The sequence below is a fragment of the Charadrius vociferus genome, unplaced genomic scaffold (assembly GCF_000708025.1).
Source record: "Charadrius vociferus isolate BGI_N301 unplaced genomic scaffold, ASM70802v2 scaffold298, whole genome shotgun sequence".
In the NCBI taxonomy this organism is placed as follows: domain Eukaryota; kingdom Metazoa; phylum Chordata; class Aves; order Charadriiformes; family Charadriidae; genus Charadrius; species Charadrius vociferus.
The window spans coordinates 4,746,855-4,768,628 of NW_009649936.1; the positions used below are offsets into that span (position 1 = coordinate 4,746,855).

General features: G+C 40.2%; 1 protein-coding gene across 1 annotated transcript in view; it reads right to left on the bottom strand.

Annotated features, from left to right (window-relative positions):
* HSF2BP (heat shock transcription factor 2 binding protein) overlaps positions 1-21,719 on the bottom strand; it is a 35,247-nt gene extending 13,528 nt beyond the window's left edge. Inside the window, exons 1-6 of the mRNA XM_009891384.1 lie at positions 21,714-21,719; positions 19,522-19,672; positions 14,586-14,689; positions 10,384-10,533; positions 5,725-5,863; positions 3,468-3,585 (exon numbers count right to left, since the gene is read on the bottom strand). Of these exons, the coding sequence (XP_009889686.1) occupies positions 3,468-3,585; positions 5,725-5,863; positions 10,384-10,533; positions 14,586-14,689; positions 19,522-19,672; positions 21,714-21,719 (668 nt within the window). The remainder of the gene's footprint in view (positions 1-3,467; positions 3,586-5,724; positions 5,864-10,383; positions 10,534-14,585; positions 14,690-19,521; positions 19,673-21,713) is intronic.
* Positions 21,720-21,774: the final 55 nt, after the last annotated feature.

Below are 21,774 nucleotides of genomic sequence, written 5' to 3' on the forward strand. Positions count from 1 at the left end.
AAAACTGAGCAAAAGACAAACACAGCCTCAAAACTCATAAGCCAAATTCTTTAACTGATTAAATTTACGTTGATGATGTCCTTCCATGTAACACTATAGTAATGTTTTGAGAAAAACACATTGCATTTCCAAAATAATGTACAGACATTATCATGTGTGTGTAAACTTTATTTATAATCATAGAATCATCTAGGTTGGAAAGGACCTTTAAGATCAGAGTCCAACCATCAACCTAACACCGCCAAAACACACCACTAACCCACCTAGGCACCATGTCTGCCTGTCTTTTAAATACCTCCAGGGATGGCAATTCCACCACTTCCCTGGGCAGCCTGTTCCAATGTTTGATTATGTTTTCAGTGGAGAAATTTTTCCTAATATCCATCCTAAACCTCCCCTGGTACAACTCGAGGCTGTTTCCTCTTGTCCGATCGCTTGTTACTTGGGAGAAGAGACTGCCACCCACCTCGCTACAACCTTCTTTCAGGTAGTTACAGCAGAGAGCAATAAGGTCTCCCCTGAGCCTCCTTTTCTCCAGGCTAAACCACCCCAGTTCCCTCAGCTGTTCCTCATAAGACTTGTGCTCCAGACCCCTCACCTACTTCATTGCCCTTTTCTGGGCACGCTGCAGCACCTCAATGTCTTTCTTGTACTGAGGGGCCCAAAACTGAACGCAGTACTCGAGGTGGGGTCTCACCAGCGCCAAGTATAGAGGGTCGATCACTTCCCTAGTCCTGCTGGCCACACTATTCCTGATACAGGCCAGGATGCCATTGGCCTTCTTGGCCACCTGGGCACACGGCTGGCTCATTCTCAGCTGGTTGTCCACCAACACCCCCAGCTCTTTCTCTGCCGGGCAGCTTCCCAGCCGCTTTTCCCCAAGCCTGTAGCGCTGCAAGGGGTTGTTGTGACCCAGGCACAGGACCCGGCACTTGGCCTTGTTGAACCTCGTACCACTGGCCTCGGCCCATCAATCCAACCTGTCCAGATCCCTCTGTAGAGTCATGTAATGACTCCAGAGTCCATATATACATAACTTTGAAATTTCACTACGATTTCTGTTAACAATCATATCAGTCTCACAATTGTGTTTCATTTTGTACTGCCTTATGTTCCTTACAGCAGGGAGAAAGGAAAGGGGAGTTCTTCTGATAAATTATCAACATTTTCATAAGCAGATGTAAGATTAACAAGCAGCTAAAAAACCTCACATGCAGAGAACAATTTTTTAAAAAGCAAACAGATCAGCCCACCCCCAAATCCCTTCTTTGCTGGGCTAGGAGAGTGGAAAATCCCCAAAAAGGACAGGAAAGATAGCCAGTGTTAGTAACGGGTTTTAAGAACTGAACAGTGACAAGACATGCAGGAAGCTCACAGACAAAAAGGAAACCTGACCACGGACACAAAAGACAAACACAGGGGAAACATTTTGCACTAAAACATTTGAGCAAATTAGGATCCCTTGTACCATAACAAGGCCATGAAGAAATCTCTGTTCTGGCATTTGTTCTAATGTCATAATACAGCATTTTTTTATCAAATGGAAAACTCAAAGTAAGAAAAAAAAAAAGTTAGTTCTGTGGAACATCCAAAAACGTTATCACGGCACTGAATTCAAGCTATTGTAACATACGCTTAATATTTCTCACTTACCAAATACCTTGCACAACTTTTTTTTTTTTTTTCAGGCTTTACTCAATTTGTCAGCCTAAGAGGCTGGCCCCTGCTGAATCCCTATCCACTTCATGGGATTGTTTTATGTATTGCTGTATGGCAGCCAAGTTTATATCACCATGTGTAATTCTGCAAAGCAGGCAGATTTTGAAATATAATTAAAAAAACACCCAAAATATCAATTCAAAAGAAAGGCCCTCAAATCCAATTACATTGTCTAATTACATTAATACAATCTGAAATGATCAAAAATAATATATCTGGACCCATAGACACACATTCACTTGAAATTCAGAGTGTGTGTTTGTGTGCGTGTGTTTAGGAACACTTTCGTCTCCCTCTTCCTCCTCTCAAAATAAAGTCCTCTTGTTCTTTTGTTTGTTTTTGTTTGTTTTTTTTTTTTTCCTCTGTACAGATTTTGAAACAGTACAGGTCCTCTTCTCAGTTTGGGGGGGGGTTCTTTTGTTATATACATGAAGGCAAAAAATACCTTTTCATTCTTAAGATTCTCAGAGAAATCTTTTAGTTGGGGCTTTACAACCCACCCCCCTGTTGCAAGGGTTAATTACCCTGGTTTGAGTGCTGACCTTCAAGCCCACCACTTCAGAAACACAGTAAATAACTGACATCAAAGTATCTAACCACTACCTACAGCCCAGGCTATTCAGCTACCCCCTCGCTACCCAATGGGGAAAGGCAAGCATCTTCAGAGGGCAACTCCTTCCCCCTAACGCTGAGAGGGCGATCATCTGACAGCACCACCTCCTTCCACTGACTGTGGGAAGGAGCCCAGACAGTTAGCAGACACTTGACATCTAGCTTTCCGATAGCTGAGGTTACGCAAGATAAAACCCATGCAGAGTTAAGACCAAGCCTGATTTCACACCTATCACGTACAACCCGCCTAAATGCGTGCATGGACACAGTCAAGTCACTGGGGCTGACAGGGTTGCTGTTTGTCAGCTGAGCTGTGACAGCTGGCTTGGGTATAAATTCTTTGTGCGTGTGTGTGCACACGTGTGTCCCGTTTATGATAAAAACCACAACACTGGCTTAAGCCATCTTCATGAACAAATTATCCAGGTGTATGGGGTAAGTGCCTACAGCTTAGCCAGTGAGCAAGTACTCATTAAGCCACAGTAATTTTCTTGGTCAAGGCCATACACCCTTAGCTTGTACCAGCTCTGAGAAAAAGGCAAAGATGATTAATTCTCCCTGTCAGGTAGAAAGTACCACTTTTCCAGCATCTGAACTGTGTAACAGGGCCTTTTCTTACAACGCTGTACCACAAGATCCCTTTACAGGCACTACCTTTTACAAACATAAGTGCTTGGTGCTTCCGGCTACTAAGTAGCATGAACTAATTTAATTTTTGCTCTTAGCTCACTTTCTTCACTATGCAGATGTAGCAGTTTACAATCTTCATATTGGAAGGGAATAAATATGAGTCCACATTTCCCACATCCTGTTTTAAAACTCGACATCACACCTTCCTTATCTGACCCTCAACTCACGAGCCCCTCCTAATGTAGAAGAGTACACCCCTGCTCATCTCTACAATATTATGGTGCTTAAGAGACTTCCGAAGACACAAAACCTAGATGAATCTAGCCTTGTAGCCAAACATGATATATCTGCAAGGAATGCTACTGCAAAATAAATTTCCAAAAAATATGTTTCCTATCCAGGAAAGGAAATAATGGGAAAGTGGGAAAACTACTGTCATCACTGTGACATATACTGCAAGATAATGCATTTCATTTGAAAGGAAAAAAAAAAAAAAGTCATCATACACTTTAAATTTGGTACAGAGTCCTGGCTTCATGTCTCCCAGGAGGTGCATCATAGTGTCCAGTAATTCACGACTTGAACTAACCAAGAACTCACGGCCACATGCCAGCGCAGCCACATCTGTGAGAGAACACAAAACATCAAAATAAAAATCATGCTTCCAACAAAAGTTTATGCTAATTATCAGGACCACTAAAAAGATATGTCAGCTGTGAAGAATGAACTACGGCACCTATATAAACTTCAAACATATATAAACATCTACATAACAAATACTGAAGCAGCACATTATACTGGTCAAACTCCTTCATAATTCTACTTTGGTAATGAAAATGTTTATTCAGAGTGTCCAGTATCCTAATAGTAACACAGTGAATTATGAAACAAAAGGTTGGATTCATCCACAACTAATGTGGGACTGCAGCAGAGCTGACCATTACAGGTCCCACTTCAAAGAAAAGAGATTGCATATTGGTTTACAATCACTCAATCCAATACACCTGGCACATTACACAACCAAAACTCTAGTGTACATTTACTCAAAAGCTCCTTTCCTACCTCTCTGCAAGAGCTGCATTATTCACGCACAAACCAAAGGGCAAAAATATTTCCAAAGACTACTGCTCCAAAGCAGACTTTTCTTTAGTATTTTCCCTTACGCCTGCACCATACTTTAGGGCATCCTTATGGGCAAGAGGTATCTTCCAGCAAACCGAGCTTCTTTGCACTGTGTGCATGGCCAAGCCTCCTCCAAGCGTGTGAAACGCGGTGTATATAACTAGTGAAAGAACCTGGTTCCCTGGCCTCCATTCAGGGCAAGTTTGGGGATCTACTGCATGATACTGTTCTTCCACTTCCGTGCAGCCTCAGGTTCTCTCTCCTAAGCACTTACATCATGATGCCTTCTTTTAACCTCAGAAAAAGCAGAGGTACTACAGACACAGTTTGTAATTAAAGACTGTTACTGCAATGTTTGTGCACACTGGACTGCATTAAGACTGCACTGAGAACTTCTGTTCCGGTGTTTTCTAACTTCTGAATACTTGGCACTTCATGACCACCTCCTTAGTGTTCTTTTAATACCGCTTTCTAGTGTAATACTACTTACAGTGTAACTAGGAGGATTAAATTTCTACATCACGCATCTGACCGTATCCTCTATCACATAAGTTTCAGCAGTCTCCTTTCCCAAATCACAGAGACAAAGATAGAAATCTTGGTAATATCAGCTCCACTGGCAAAATTTAATCAGCTACAGTGAAGCAAGACTTCATTCCACCATCCTGATTCCTCCTTAGGCAGAACCTGCCCCCCGCCCCCAGTCTTTAAATGTTTTCTTTGTTCAGACTTTGTTTGCTATGCTTTTTATGTTGTGTTTTTTTTTTTTTTTTTTTTTTCAATGAAGCAATTGGAGAGAACTGGATTCTGCCTTGGTACAGTGGCATAATGCATCACATTGTAATAAAAAACAATCTTTAATGGCACCACAACACCTAAAATCACATATTCAAAAAAGCTGTTAATACAAGATTCACTTATTTGTATAAATACCCACTGTTTTACCTATCTCGCGTCATGTCATTAGTGTCATTTTGACAGTTGCATAGTTTCACAAGCATGCAAATGACATATCAACCCCATTTCTCACACCCTTCCAAGCCAAAGGCAGCATACTAAGCTAAATCTGTGGCTTTCTACTTGTTTTCTGACCCTAAAAAGAAACATTTAGTATAGAAATCAGGTTTATTACCTTTTACTTCTCTTAGTGCTATGGACTCAGGACAGTGAAGGTAGGGTCCATCTGACAGCAACAAAATTCTTAAGCAGTTTCAAAACTCTAAGCACATACCTTAAGATGGGGCTGATCTACATGCATCACCTGCAACTCAAACATCTTGAAGATGTTAGCATTACTGGTGATTCAGAAAGTAAATTGCTTGACATTTACAAACTAAGGTGAGCACACAAGACTACCAGAATGGTCCTTGTTTTACTCCAGATTGAACAGACATGTTAGGGAATTTCAGAACTCATTGGCTCTTATCTGTCTAATCCTTAACTGTGTCACAGACAGTACAATGCCTTACAGAAGTGTCAATGACAAAATCTGCTAGAAATTTGTAAGACTAGGAAGTCACCCAAGATATTAACATTGACTAAATACCTGACTTGGAAAAGCTGTATTTACTGCAGCACATACAAGGCAATATAGAAATTCCCAGTACACGTGGAATGCTATTCTGAGAGACGTTAACTTACTTGTTACAATCCCTGCCAAAGCTAATACAAACTGATTTTCATCAGAATCCAAATCCTGCTGTTTCATGTCTTCACTTAATGATTTCACAAAGCTCTCCATGGTCTGTGCAGTGATTGTGAAAAACTTTACTGCTTTACTCTGCAAGCGCGAAGGAGAAAAAAAGATTATACACACTACAGCAACTACAATTGTTAGATGCTACAGTAAAACTGGACAATCTTCAAAATTACTAAAACACCCAGTTACTTCAAAAAACGACAGAAAATATCAGGTATGCACCAAGTGACATGTTTGATTCCCCTAATATTTGAAACCACTACCTCAGAAGAAAATGGGAAACTACTCAATGATACATTTATTTATAAAACTAAACCATTGGGTATTTACCTCATAAACCCACAATAATATATATCAAACAGCAGAATTAAAGCTTCTTTTCAAAAGTGAGGATATTATCTCTTTGCATTGCAATAGCCACACCAGATGTTTCACATTTACCCGGGTTAGTACAGCAGCTTTTGTCAAAACCCTACCCAGCTGAAGACTGGAGAGCAGCCTGACATAGTGACTTGCCATGAATTTCCTAAGAAAACCAACGAAATAGCCCGAAAAAAAGAATTCAATTGGATCCTAAGAGGATTCATTAATTGCTCAATACAGGATAAAGAACAACAGGCTAGGTAGAAGCTCTTTAGAAATGGAAACGGAGGTCTCTCCTGGGTCACAGGTTGAATTTAAGTCAGCAATGTCGCTTGAGAAAGACAATCATCACGCCAGAGCATACAAATAGGAGTACAATGCATAATTATGTTATGCAGTCTTCTCCCCTAAGCTGGAACACTCCTCCATTTTGGGGTATCTCGGTTGAGGAAGCAGTCACCTGGTACAAAGCTCAGACCAGGTCAAAGAGCCTGGTCCGAGGTGCAGACACAGCCCACAAAGAAAGATGGAGAGAACTGTTTCTGTTTACTAATAATTCTGACCTGTAAAACATTGCTTGGACACTATTCCACACAAAGGATGCTGGGTTCCATAACAAAAATAGCATAGCAGAGCGCCCATAATGCCAGGTATTCCAGTTGTTTCATGAAGCAGCTGAAACTTTTAGTCATTCCCAGCAACAACCCAATGGGACAGCCCAAGAAATGCCTGAACTTTCATTCATTTTTGCAAAGCGACTGAAAATTTTAGTATTTTGTCAAAACTACTGTTTTCACAATATGCACAAAGCTACTGGTAATATTTCTTGATCCCTCCACTGCTGCACATTCACATCAAAGACATACAGTTCCTGCAGGGTGACTCCAGCAACAGGGCATAAAAAGCAGGGTCAGCCAATACTCAGGATCTTCACAAATGATACTGTGGTCCCAGGATAACAGGAATGAAGGGATCCTGGGGAAACAGAATGGAAAAACGTGCACTTCTGCACGTGCTGGATGTACTTTTTATACTTATATGGACACCACACCTCAAAGATGGCAATTCTAACATAAGCAGTGACTATAGTTCAAGAAGCAGAGGGCGTGAGAGAAAACGAAGAGAGCCTACTACAGCAGACTAGTATAAGCTCTTAGGAAAATATGTATTCACATGGGAATGTAAGAGTACTAAGCAAACCAAGTAGTTGGTATGTTGCACAGAAAACAAGCAAAAACTTCTATTTGCTAGTCTCTTGATATGTCGCTGGTATCCTCTCTGCTGAGCCTTCTTTCCAAATAGCTGTTAATTAACTAGTGGCGAGGTCTGAGGAGCTGCAGCATAGACCAATCAGGTTTATAAATAGCAAACATTACATATTCTGTGCAGTCTCTTATTAGCTTGACAGTATTTTCATGGGACTGAAGAATGTCTCACCCACTGACGTTGATAAGGACAGTTCTGAGAGCAGCCATTAAGGTGCTTGAGCTCAGATGTTGCAATGAACCCTTTGCTGTCCAAGTAACTCCTGTGTGAAAACATCAGTTAATGTGCAAAATTGCTGCCATACTATATAAAGCCGTTTGTCACCACAGCAGATAACTGAAGTAGCAGACCACCTTGTAGGATCCAAAATTTCTTAAGTTGAAGCAAGCGTTGATATTGTTCTGAAATCAAACCTTCAGCTTGCATTTCCATGTGAGAGCCCTGTCATGTGGCTATCTGGTTGAAGTTTTTTGAAAGACATCTAAAACAATCTCATGGGAATTAATTTACTTCTTTGGCACATGCAGGTAGGCATCCTTGAAAACTCTCTCTCATGCTGCTTCTCTGGATGTCTCCAAGTTCTCTCTAGAAATGTTACACGCGGGCAGGAACAGTAAGCATCTTCCCCTCACTCCCTTGAAAACTACTTGTGTTACATTTCAAATTTGTTGCTCAAGTTTTGAGTTTCCCAACCTGTATGGACACAAGTTATATTGGTCCCAAACATCATTTCAATCTGCATTGTAGAACTGCATGAAAGACCTACCTCCAGGTCTGTGCAAAGACTGAAAAAAGCTTGAGCATTGTTCCCTAAAGCATGAAGTGATTTTGAATTGATGCCACCCTCCCCACATGCTTAAATATGAGCAACAGTTTCAAAGCACTCTTGATGTTCCTATACATTTCTGTAGTTCATAGCACCTTCTCAGGGGAGGGAAGAAGATGCTACATGCTGTACAACTTGTCCAAAAATAACCCAAACCAAAACCTTTGTATAACAAATCTCCATCATCTTTTAATAACCTGACTCACTGACAGTTGTAATCTGTGGTTGATGCAATGCCACACAATCCATTTATGTTTTTCCTAGTAGTCTTGCTGCATATCCAGGCACATTTCTTACCACGTTATGTGCACCATCACAAGAAAACAATGCCCAAAAATGTTGCTATGACCTTCACCAGAAGTATAGCAGGTCAATGGGCTCTAATGATTGCTGGGAATTACTATAGTAGAAGTATTCCAACCTTCCAGTACCTAAAAGGGTGCCTACAGGAAAGATGGGGGAGGGACTCCTTATCAGGGAGTATAATGACAGGACAAGGGGTAACAGTTTTAAACTGAAAGATGGTAGATTTAGATTCGATATTAGGAAGAAATCCTTTACTCGGAGCGGTGAGACACTGGAACAGGTTGCTCAGCAAAGCTGTGGATGCCCCATCCCTGGAGGTGTTCAAGGCCAGGCTGGATGAGGCTTTGAGCAACCTGGTCTAGTGGGAGGTGTCCCTGCACATGGCAGGGGGGTTGGAAGGCTGGAACTAGATTGTCTTTAAGGTCCCCTCCAACCCAAACCATTGTATGATTCTATTTTGCATCTCAAACAAACCTAGGAACAAAAGTATTGCATCTTCACAGTTGGGCTTTTAACCCTGATATAAATCATCAGGTAACAGTTTTAGATTTACCTAATTCTACTTAATTTTGATACTTCAGACTGCTTTCAACAGGGCTTCTACTAATTTTACTCTCATCTTGTAGAAATATGGTAATCTTCATCACTGCTAGTGTTTTCTTTGTGGGAAACACACCATTTCAATACTATTTCACAAGCCAAATAACAATGGCTAGTCACTAAATACTGCTGACTCTTACAGTTATAAACTGTTCTGAAAATAGGGAAAGTAATTTTATACTGTTTTTATTACTATGTGGGGGCTCTATAGTACCCACCTGCCTTTTTTTTTTTTTTAACTGCTTTATACAGTGGTTTTGCATACTTTTTTCCTTAGTAACTGCTGCTGCTTGGATCTTGAATCATCAGAAATTATCACCAACGGTTATCACTGTACAGCTTTCTAATAGCCAATATAAAGTTATAATCATATTTTGATGCACCCAACCTGAAAAGCCTCTTACAAACACACTAGTTTACCACTTGCTATAATGAACTAATGCTATTGACTCAGCTGTTCAACACACTGCTGAAAAATCAAGACAGAAGAAACTGTGGCATCAATTCACTCAGATTAAACGCAACAATTTCTTCTCACGTTGGCTGTGACAAGACTGAAAAATCATATTTTTTCAAGTCTGTTCCTCTGATCCCCAATTCCATCAGCTGCACTTGGCAGTGAAACTGTGTTAGTTGTAATACTACTGTTGTCTTTAACTGTTGTTTTGCGTGTTTTTTGTTTTGTTTTGTTTTTTCAAATAAGATACCTGTCCACATTTAACATTGAAGTTTTAATAAGATTCAGACCCAAAGCAGCTAGGATCTGTAAATTTCCAAGACTCGTGCAAGTATTAAGGCAGCACAGAGATTTAAAGAAGTTGAGAATGGATGGATCTGTCTCCCTTCCATGGAAATAGCTCCTCCAAGCTCTCTACAGGCATGGGAACTGCTGCGCGTGACCAAGAATTATTTTCTTCTTCTGTTAGCTTGCACAGATATTTAAATTGTGCTAGCTGTAGCCTTGTTTCCAGTTTAACTGTTTGTGGTGGAAAACAGATAATCCTTGTTTGGTAAGACAAGAATTAATTACTGCATTTATTCCCAAACTGCTTCATAACATTTTAGTTCCAACACTTCTTAAATGAGAATGGATGGTTCCCAAAGAACATACAATTCAGAAAACGTATTCCCAGTCCAAACAGTTTCTGAAATAAATCCTTAAAGTGTGTTACAGAGCAAGGTCCTTATTTGAAAGACCTAACAGCATTACCACTGATAAGTATTCACCTGCCATACTTACTCCTCCTAGAATGGTTTTAACAGCTTCCTCATTGCTAGATACACCCCACAACAACGTGCACACCGCTGCACCCATTTCTGTGCAATACTCTGCTTGCTGCAGGAGCTGCTGCTTGGCCTCATTCAGCTGCTGGCGGAGGTCTAGTTTCTCCTGAAATAACATAAGGAAATTTTGGTTGCACTTCATGTCAGCCAAATCGTGTTTCTAGGCTAGGGGACAGAACAAGAAACAGCATCACAGACATACATGAAATGGGGAGACGGGAGTGGGGGGATGGGGTGGCAAACTCACAGCAGTTGCAGATACATACCTTCTCTCCTGAGCTATATCTAAGTAGTAAGTACATCGTGGAGGCTGACAGTAACCAGAAGCCTGTCCACAAGGTCAGACCAAGTGACCCACCGAGACTGAATGGCACCTACAGAAGCCTGACAGGAGACTCTGCTCCTCCTAAGCAAACAGCTACACATCTCTTTGAGAGAGAAGGGATTTCTGTATCAGAGGTCAGCCTTTCCAGACACCTTACAAAAGATACCGGAAACATCTTTTAGGAAGAGAGGGTTGTTTTGTTTTTCAAAACAGACTTCTGCCTTAGCCAAGACAGTAGAGTTGCTGGGTACCTAGGATAAATACTGTTGTCTCTTCCAACTTTTTTCTGGTGGCATATTCCTGATCAGCAGTGGCAAAGTAAGACAGTGCCTGGAAAAACACACCTAAGGTTTGAAGTTTGGAGACCCTTTCATACCAAGATGCACTTGCATCCATCACCTAAGTGAGCTGCTCAGTGGTCCTTGCCACAAAGCATAAAGAGAGAACAGAGCAATTCAACACAGTAAAGACCCAGTTTCAATTTGACAGTACTTTTTTCCAATCACATGGAAAGCTGGCCAGAAGAATACCATGAGATCAGGTATGATTCTAGGTCTCACTGGCTTCCTACCAATTGCCACAGGGATAGCAAAGCTGCCGCACTTCTCAGCTTAGAGCTAGTGTGGACAGTGAGATGATGGCAGGGCTTCTGTAGTCTGTGATTTGTCAGGGTGGGTGGGGGCTCCCCAATACCTGTGGGGTGGTATTAGACAGTGCCGCAGGGAAAGACAAAGGCCAATCAAGAAAAATGATGCTAACTCAAGTATTAAGAGAGACAGAGAGAATCACAGGTCACACAATGCCAAACAAACAGAAGTATCTTGCTCTGTCCATTTTGTGGGCATGGGATTGTCAGACTTCACCGCAGAAAGCACCCTCCCCAGCCCAGCCTCCCCTGGGTCTTTAGCTATCAGGATGAAGTCTGGGGAAATGAGAAGGAATCTTGTATGACAATTTTGAAAGCAAGTAAACAGAACAGAACTTTCAAGCACGTATTCCCACCAAGATTTTAAAATAAGTATCTTGTCATTTTAGGGGTTCACCTCAATGCTTTGTGTTGAAGGTTTGGAAAGAATAGAAACAAACTCATCTGAAAACATACATAACATGGTATCAGCCATTACAAAGCTGCCCGTACTCTGTCATCAATTACCAGCCTAGCCTCCTGTATCACACCTGACACCCTGATTTGCATTGCTTTATCATGCTGCCGATGGAACACACAGGCTAGGATTTGTAAAGTTCAGATTAAATTTATCAAGCAGATTTCCATGCATATTTACTCTCTGGAGTCTCTTTCACCTTATAGTTTAATATATGCAAAACACTGACACTTGCTGCCGATTCCCTAGGCATAGAAGTCCCAGGAAAAGTCTCTTATATCTTAATGCTTTGATCATTTTTAAGCACGTTAGCCAAATTTTATCTTTTACATAACTTACTCCCAGACCTATCAGCTTTTCTGCCACCATGTGCATCAGCCATCTTCCTGTCAAATCCTATATTGTCCCTGCCTTTCTTTTCTGCATTGTCCTTGTCTTAGGAAAATGTATCTTTTAATACATAATTATTTTTTTTTTTGCATTTGGATGCTAATATTGAATAGTAAGACATAAAACTCTGTAATATCAAAGCTAGATTCCCCAACAAGGATGCAAAGCCAGCACAAGAAATCCCAGAATTTTTAATAGATCAAAAGCAACATCAGAACAAAGGTACGAAGCAAGGAAAACCAAATAGTACATTAAAGACCCAGGAAAATAAACGGAGCCTGCAAAAGCAAATAACCTAGCTCGAAGCAGCACTCCTGAGAGTTCACATCACGAAGCTATCACTGTGCTATGCAACACTACCATCTTCAGGAAAGGGTCAAAGCACAAGAATATAGCAGTGCTTAAGGACACAACTATGAAAAGACAGACAAAGAAGACATTAGCCAAGAATAACATGTGCATTTGAAGTCTTGCTCAGGTTCAGAAAGGACAGCAATTCCCTAATCAGTGATACGGCACTGTACAGCAATTTTGGAATGCAAAATGTTGATTTATGATACCCTAAGAAAATGGCACTGATCAACTTGAAAATGCATTTATTTTATGTTTATTTCAGTGAATCATTTCCTCTTCCTTCAGAAGATAAGTAGAAAATAATTTAGAAACTATACACAAGGATGCGTATAGCAGGATAGCAACCAAATGGAAAACACCATGCAAAGTGATTAACAGGAACAAAAATCGCACATATACCTACACCATCTTCTTTTATCCTAAAGAGTTAAAGGATTTCACAGTGTACATAAGCACAATCCACTCAGACAAATACGCCTTTGTGGCACGTAACAGAAGCCATTTAGAAAACCAGTGTATACTGCACAACAGCAAAAATACACGCTAAGACAACAACTACTCTTAGTAAGCTATCCATGCTTCAAGTAAAACTTTTATCCAAAAGAAATCACAAACCTAGACCACTTGCCATTTATTTTGTAATATTAACAAAATCAAAGGGTGGGTGGGACCCACTTCATTAATATGTAAAGCAGCACCATTAAGTCTTACAGAGACTTCATCCTGGATGATTATATAACTAAAGACCTGGGTGCACTGCAAAACTAAATGAGTACTATTGCCGAACTGCAATAGCTATCCCAGAAGATACTTATTTTGAAGTAAGGAGTATCCAGATAGACAACTATTCCATCATACTTTAACATTCATATCAAACCCCATTCCAGGATGACTTGTCCACACAGATATGCCCTAAAACTGCATGCCTGAACTCTTCATTTATTCCTTTTCAAAAATGAAACAGTTTCCGTAGATTCATCTGCCCTTGTGCAATCCCAAGGCTGGCAGATGCTAACTCCAGAACCCCAACAAAGTGAGCTTCTGCTGACTACTGAAGATAGCTATCAGCTCCAAGGAAATTCACTTTTGCAGCAAATAATCACAACCAATTCTCACACCTCTGAGAAATTAAGCCACTAGTCTGTATGATCCTATTTGAACCCCAATGGCTTCACAGAAGACCCACAGTCTGAGAAGTCACGGTCTTTGCTATTCCTTTATTGTTCAGAATCTCCCCTCTCATAATCACTAAATACCTTATTTACAGAGCAAAAGGAGCCCTGTAATTGTTCTTTGACTCACAGCTGTACATGGCAATTGGATCAATAGGTGCATCGAGAAAGACTATTAAAACTAAACAAAGGCACACAGCTTACAGCAAGACAAAAGAGACGCCAGTTTCATTTTGTACATTGCATTGCTTACATTATCTTCTATTGTCCTCTTTACAATATGTTATAGTTACATTAAATTCTGAACAGATTCTGCAAAGGATCTTCTGATGCCAGCTACACCACAATCTTCCCAAATACCCAATATTTTACTTCAACACATTAATATAAACAAAATGTTAGTGTTTGATTTTTAACTTTACATACACCAAAATGAACCCTGCCAAGAAGCCCGTAACACAACCCCTCACAACCGCTCCTCACACAGTACGGAACTTATGTACTGAAGTGGGAGACCAACTGTCAGTTGCTACCTCTATTTGTACACACAGAATACTTTTTGGTACTGCATCTTATACTTTGTCTAGTTATAATATTGACCCTTTTGCTCTAGAAATATCAAGGGGAAAAACACATCTAGTTATGAACTTATAGGTAAGTAATTTACCCATCACCTGACTATATGAATAGAAACCCTAGATTGTTTTTCAGGCTGAGGATGTATTTTGTGACATGAACATGAAAATCTGATCATTACGACTTCTGTTATTAAAACTCAAGCATACAGATACCAATATTCTGACAGCAAGTCTACCTTCTTCTCTCTCATGCAATCTGCCTGGGCTGTTTCCAGACGGGCTCTGAAGTGTTCACAGTCCATTTTCAGCTGCTCTATTTCCTGCTCCTTTTTCTCCATATCTGCGATAGAATAAATCAGATAAACGAAGTAATAACTTATGACCAACGCGCTTACTCTAAAGAAAAAAGAATCCCCTAAGTGCAACTTAATGAGGTGCTTTAAATATTTGCTTGTGTTAGATCACCTCCTCGTGGCTAAACTGGTATATAGCAATTTGCCACATTTCAACAGTTCATAAAAGAAACTAAACAAACATGATGTTTCTGATTTAAAACCAGGAAAGACCAAAAGACTCACATCTAGCTGTTAAATACCGTGTGCCAATAAGATGTCACCCTGGAACTGAGCTCCAGCTCCTCAGGGACTTTTAAAAGTTTACTCAATTTTCTACTTTTGTTTGTTTTCATTATGTTTTTCAACCCTGGTATCTTTGAAATTCAGCAAGCACAGCGAAAATCCAAGAAAAATAATATCAAGATCAGTCAAAAGTGAGTGTTTCAATATACAACGTAAAAATTATATGAAAAGTAAGAATGAAATGCAACTACTCCAAAAGTTTTAAACTGATGTTTATAAAGTATTATAGACATTATAAACTATTTAAACATTATGTCAGCGACTAGCAAATTCTACAATTCCTTTAAAAAAATTAATCTCTGATGATATGAGAAATACATTCCAATTTAGATGCTTTATTTTAGTAAATGGAAATGAAGATAAATACTGTATTTCATGATCATGATGCTTGTTTAAAAAAAAAAAAAAACAAACATCACTTTGAAGGATCTTTTTAACAATTGTTGTGTATTGTATTTTACTTTAAAAAACATGGTTCTGGATGCTTAAGTATTTATACTGAAAAAAAAGGAAACACATTTAAGTAATCCCAAAAAGTAATTTCCAAACAGCACCTACTGTAATTGATTAGCTTAAAAAACAAGTTAGACTCCACTTTGAGTGCCATACCCTTGATCATGAGTATGCTCTATGGCTTAACACACTTCAGATACTTCCCCTTACACATGGTCAATATTTTTTGATGTATTTACCAAAAAGCTTATCAAATTCCATCATAAAAAGATAGTATCATTAAAAGAAACAGTCCTTATTACACAAACGTCATGGATTCTGGCCTTTTATTTAGCAATTCTACATTATTTGGAAATAAACTCCTTCCTTTTTTGGTCGTAACTGACAAACCGTTATCACCTCAAATATATACACATTGCTTTGAGTAGTAAGTATAAAAGATGATCTAGACACAAACGGCTTTTCTAAAGAGGTGAAACGTATTTCCACTCTGCCCTTGCGTGTTTCTAAGCCATTAATACTGAGACTTTTTAACAGAAACCAAAAAGTCCAGGCAAGGGTCCACTCCTAGGAAACATGTATGTGCCAGGGCATGCTCTCCAAGCATTCAGTTCTTTTCAACCCACAACCCAAAGAAAAAGAATTAACGGGGGAATGGATTCATTGAGCTTTTGAGGAATAACTCTGGTCAGGGGTAGGAAACTTTCTTTCCTTCTGTCAAGCAAAGAAAATTCAGTCCCATGGACCTATTACTAAGTGGGTGTCAGTCTTAAGTACTTGACAGAAAGACGTCTTGAGCCAGAGCAGGGCATGCTCTGCTTATCAGTGGGAGACCAAGAACCTGTTTATCCTTGCAAGGTAAGCACATCCAGTGGAACACAACTCCCAGCGAAAATCTCTCTCGCTGGAAGGAAACAAGCTCTCCTGAATGAGAAGAATCACTTCCAGCCTTCAAGAGGATGGATCCACCCTGAATCCAGTATCAGCACAGCCAGCAAACACACAACGACGCCACATCCTTCACCGGCAGACTTCAAAGGTCTTGGAAGCAAAACTGAGCCAGAAGGGGAACAGTATTTACTGAGTGTTAATACAATGCCACCCGTATCTTTTGAATTCCTCCAGATAGAAGATGGATGTGTCTAAGGTACCACAATGTTTTATGTCAAGGGAAACTAGGTTCATTCTAGAGGGAAAAAATGGGTAATGCTGGAAGCTGATGAAGAGAGAACTACTTCTAGCTGTGTCTCACTCCTGGAAATTCACCCTATTACATCCAGTCAGCTCTCCCAGATGTGCATGCCTTTGCTCTGAGAGTGAATTCAAGGCTTCATGCACCAGCCTTGACATTTGACAGCCTCCTGACACACCACGGCAGACATTTTGCTGATACGAAAGACCGCAGCTGTGCTGCTGACTCCTGCACACTGTGGTCCTGAGCAGAACACAGGGAATCCCAACAGGTTCTCCCACTGGCTGCAAGTCCCAACCCCCAGTAATAAAGTTCCTTCCCTCTTGACACCAAAATCTTGAGGCTCAGACTGTCTGTCTCCACCAAGTGATGAGGCAGCTTTCGCTGCCTACTCGGATGGGCAAGAAATATGAAACAGCATCCTTACACAAACAAGAAATATGTAACTTTATCCCTGTAGTGGGGAATCAGACTCTGGGAAGAGGTGGCATTTGCCCCTGATAGAGACAGCAGATTTAAAAGCAGAACAAGGCAATGAGCGCAGCAAAAGAAGAGGCGGCCCACATTTCAAGCCTTTTCACGTGGGCTCATTCTCATCCATGTTGAAGGTCACACCAGGAGACTTTCTGGGCTGGAGACCTAAGCTCTGGGAGGTGGAGAAATAAGTACAATTAAGATGAATGCCAACAAGTGATGGAATTCCAATTCTACTGATCCAAATGCTAGATCAATGTCAAAAGCAATTTTTAACATTTCCCCAATGTGGTGAGTTCCACTAAACATAGGCATAATAATAGAGAAAATTTGCTCTAGCTATTTTTCTAAGATTCCTGGAGCCAAACACTCTTCCTGAGGAGTGCAGTAAGAACAAAACAGACCTTTCTTTTTGAAATGAACAATTACCTTGGCAAAAGCCTTAGTGAAGACCCTGACACCACCCAAAAAGTAGATGTCAGCTGCATTGACTATTGCCAGCTCAGATCTCACATATGGAGCATACGGATGCTCCCATAACAAATGGGTATCCTATTGACCTAGATATAAAAGCGAAACATGCAAAGATCTCCAGGTTTCTCAAAGCTATTCAAGACTCCATCAGTCTCACACTTGAATGGGCCAGAAGCGTTGAAACTCTGAATAATCTGCACTTCTTGAGGAACATGAGAACCTGCTAACCACTTCCTGTTTGCAATACTTAGAAAACTGCAATAGCTGATGAAAGTCTGGAGAGGTGTACAAATCACCCATTAGGCTTCTGTAAGAAGGTGAAAGCGCATCTCTAGTAACTGACAGGACTCCTGTAAGTTTCATAAGCCAACACTAAGAGACTGTATTTAGTAAACAGCACTAGAGAGCTCACCATTCCAAGACTGAAGACTGCTTGTCTCCTAGTGATGTCCAACCTTTTATGAACCATATGCTCCAAAGCCTCCTTTCAGTCTGCCTTATTGCATGCTGCAGAGGTAGGAGCAGATTGGAGTAGCAAAAATCACCGCTTGACTTGTCCAGCTATAGGGGCAAACAATGGCAAGAGCCTGAATAGATGTTCACACAACCTCATTAACGGCAAGACAGATATCCACTGCAGGGATATGAGAGTCCAAAGGCTGACTCAGCTTCAGGTATTCCTCCAAAGGACCTAGAGAATGCTGGCCAGCCAGCAGAACATTTGAAGAAAGCCTTAAAATCCCCATGTTGATGACACAAACCTGCTGTTGGAAGGCTCTGACAGCGTCTCCTTGATGCCTGGCCCAACGATCATAAGAAGGATCTGCAAGAGAAATCTTGAGACTGAGCACTGATAAAAGTAGTTAAAACAAGGATCTGACTAGTTGAGGATCCTGAACACTTAACACAACTGGAAACAGCCCTTGATGCCTTGCAGTAGCATAAAGAGAACATTTCCAGATCCTGCATCACTTCTTGTGGCATGGATGATATCTTGACTGGCATCAGTAGAGGTGGTACAGTCTTCTCACTTGTGTCAGGATTTGATGGCATGGATGAACCTTTCCAAAGAGTGGATCGTTGAGGCAGCTCAAAGCTCTGCCCCAATATATAACTTGGTATCGGAGACAGGCCTTGAGGCTCTATCTTATTCTTTCTTAGCTAGTTGTGGCAAGTTAATTTTCAATTAGTCACTTGATATTCCAGACAAGACACACTCTCTATAACCTAACTCAGTGCTTGTCCCATGTCTTTCCAGACAAAACCAGTTCCTAGAAGAACAGGTGAATTGTACTGTTGCATGTAAGCTACAGACTAGGGATGGAGCTCTCTCAGATTTGTTCCTGATGGCTTGTTGGGAGTGGTGCAATTGTTGAAAAAATAATGCACAGAGAACCGTAACACTGCAAAACTGGACTTTGGGGACAGCAGTAAAAAGACCTTTATAACAGAGAGTATTCAACATTGTGGGTTTTTTATTATGAATATTTATGGCAATAAAAGCATGCAAGCTAAAAAACAAGATGGGCCAAATACAATGATATTATCTCTTCCTTTAAATTTAACTTTTTATCCACAGCTATTTACCATGGGGTTTTTTGCTCTGCATCTAAAGTGACATTTTGAAAAACAGAACATTTTCGCTTTTTCTCCAAGAGGAATCACTTTTTTCCTGATAAAACTTCCCTTACTGCCTGAACTAAGTATGTTTTTATCCACAGTAAAATATTTTTAAAGATTCATTTGACATACCTAATTATTTCTAATGCAGTTTATAATTTCCTTCATTACAAATACATTAATTTACTGAAACATTCATTGAACATCATAGTTTAACCTGGAATACCTCCACAAACTCTACAACTATTCGTAGGGGCATTACAGTTTGTTCCAAGTAGTTTTGGCAGAAAGTATAAGAGCTTGTAACACGGTACTACTCACTTGATTCAAGAGCACCCAGTTTCTGGAATGTCCCCAGGATATCCCCATTTACTATTTTGGGTAAGAAATCCCGCAATTGCATAACCTCAGTTGTCAGCCTTTCCAAATCCCTCCTTCTAACTTTAACAAATTCCTCTTTGGTCTCAGCCTTCTGAAATAAAAAATAAAAATTAAAAAAACAAAACAAAAAAGACCCACAAACATGACAACAAACCCACAACCAAACAGACTGTTACAGCCTTGAAGTTCTTTTCGGTTTGAATCCCTCCTCTTGGACAAAAGTATTACTCTATATTACATCGTTTCAGAAATTCTTAACTTTTTAGAAGAAAACTACCCAGTAATAACTAAACGCAAAAGTCTCCGAGATGGACTCTTTGTAACCTAATTTTTGCCACTCTGGCCTAAAAGAAATCACATTACCTCCCTGTATCCATTTCTTCACCTAAAATGTGTGCAATGTACCTCAGAATGCTGTGAAAATTAACATTCACATTTTAATAATGCGAGCAGATGTGCATATGCCAAGCTATTGTTTTGAGACTGTTATAAAAGACACAATAACTCAGTTTTTTAATTAACTCAAATATTTGCATGATCCTCAGTCACCTTGCTAAATTACAACAGCTCTTTTTGAGGAATTTGTATTTTTTCCAGAAGAATTCATCTTTTGTGAGGAGCAAAAAATATTTGCCACTATTTGCAACCCAATCCCACATAAAAACAATTTAATCCTGAGTTAAAACAAAAAAAATGTTTACTAGTTTCCTCTTCTGCCAAGCTAATGCTATAAAATAACTTTAATTCCACAATGCAAGAGAATGTGCATTAATTTTAATATTATAGAGAAATTTCTGTACCAAAAAACTCCTAAATTCCAATTTCTGATGTATGTACACATGCACACTGCTGCACCTTAAAAAGGCTACCATATACACACTGACGTAAGAAAGGTTCAACGTCCTTTGCCTGAAACATTAATCATCTAATATGCTTTCCCAAAGCAAAATTTTAACATATCTTAGTACTATTTTGCACTGCATTGAGAAAGGTGCAGAAAAAATGAGATCCTTTATGTACCACATCTTAGTTCAGAAGGAATAGGTTACTACAGAACACCACAAGAAACTATCTCCTACAGGTACAAAACATGTTGTCCCCACAGTCTTCTTGAATCCAGCTGCACAAGACAAATGGAGATCATCATCACTGGTACAGACAATGCTACTCTGGCACTTCTATCCTTTCCAACCACTTCCTAATTCCTCAGGTTAAATGTTTCCTTTCAGTTTTGCTTCCTACTCGTATTTCTTCCACAGCAGTCTTTCAAACCCACATTTGTAGGAAAAGTACAGGCCAGTTCCAGCTTTCCTGGATCAGAGGCATCAAAGCCGCAACAAAGGTATGGAAGAAAGATTTTACTTTTAACCAGAATTTTATGCTCTAAGCTGCATTTAGGAAGTGCTCATGGCAAAGTTAGTATGGCCAAGTACCACCACGTTACACAATTCAAGAAAAATACAACTCCTTTAGGTCTCAAGAAAGTATGGAATAAACATATGGCAACAGGACTCTACAGAAGAATACCACTTGCATGTCAGCAAACAGGAAGGACACAGACAATTCAGTATTGCTCAAATTATGGAGCACAGGTACATATTTGTATGGTACATACATAAAAATAGCTGTATTCACTAGCAGAAGCTAAATTCAGATAAAATACACTACTGAAGTTCTGGGATTGAGATACAAAATATACGATAAGGAGAAAATCCTCATTTATAGTCCTGACTGTAGACTCAGATCTTTACAGTTTCAACAGACAAGCTTTATTTTCTCTGCTTAAGCAGCTACTCAACATCTCCCCCGGCTAAAATAGTAAGTTAAAAGCAAATATAGACAATGGATAACAGCACCCTTCTGTCTGACCCCTTACAGTAATGGCAGGTGACTGGATGTAGGAAATTTGACTTCAATCCTCACAGACCTCTCACACAACAGCCAAGTTATTTAGTTATGTACCTCAGCTCACGACCTACACGATCTGAATCCCCCTTCCACGCCTGCCAGGGGGCTCAACCACCCAGAGATCCCAGCTGGCAACAAGCACCCAGTAGAAGAACCACAACCGGCCCTTCCTCTGCTCCCCACCAGCCCAGGGTGACTCTGCCACTCCCCTACACAGCCCCCACCGCCATACCTCCTTGCAAGGCAGAGGGTCCCCCACCCTCGCCCGCCGGTGTTACCAGCCAA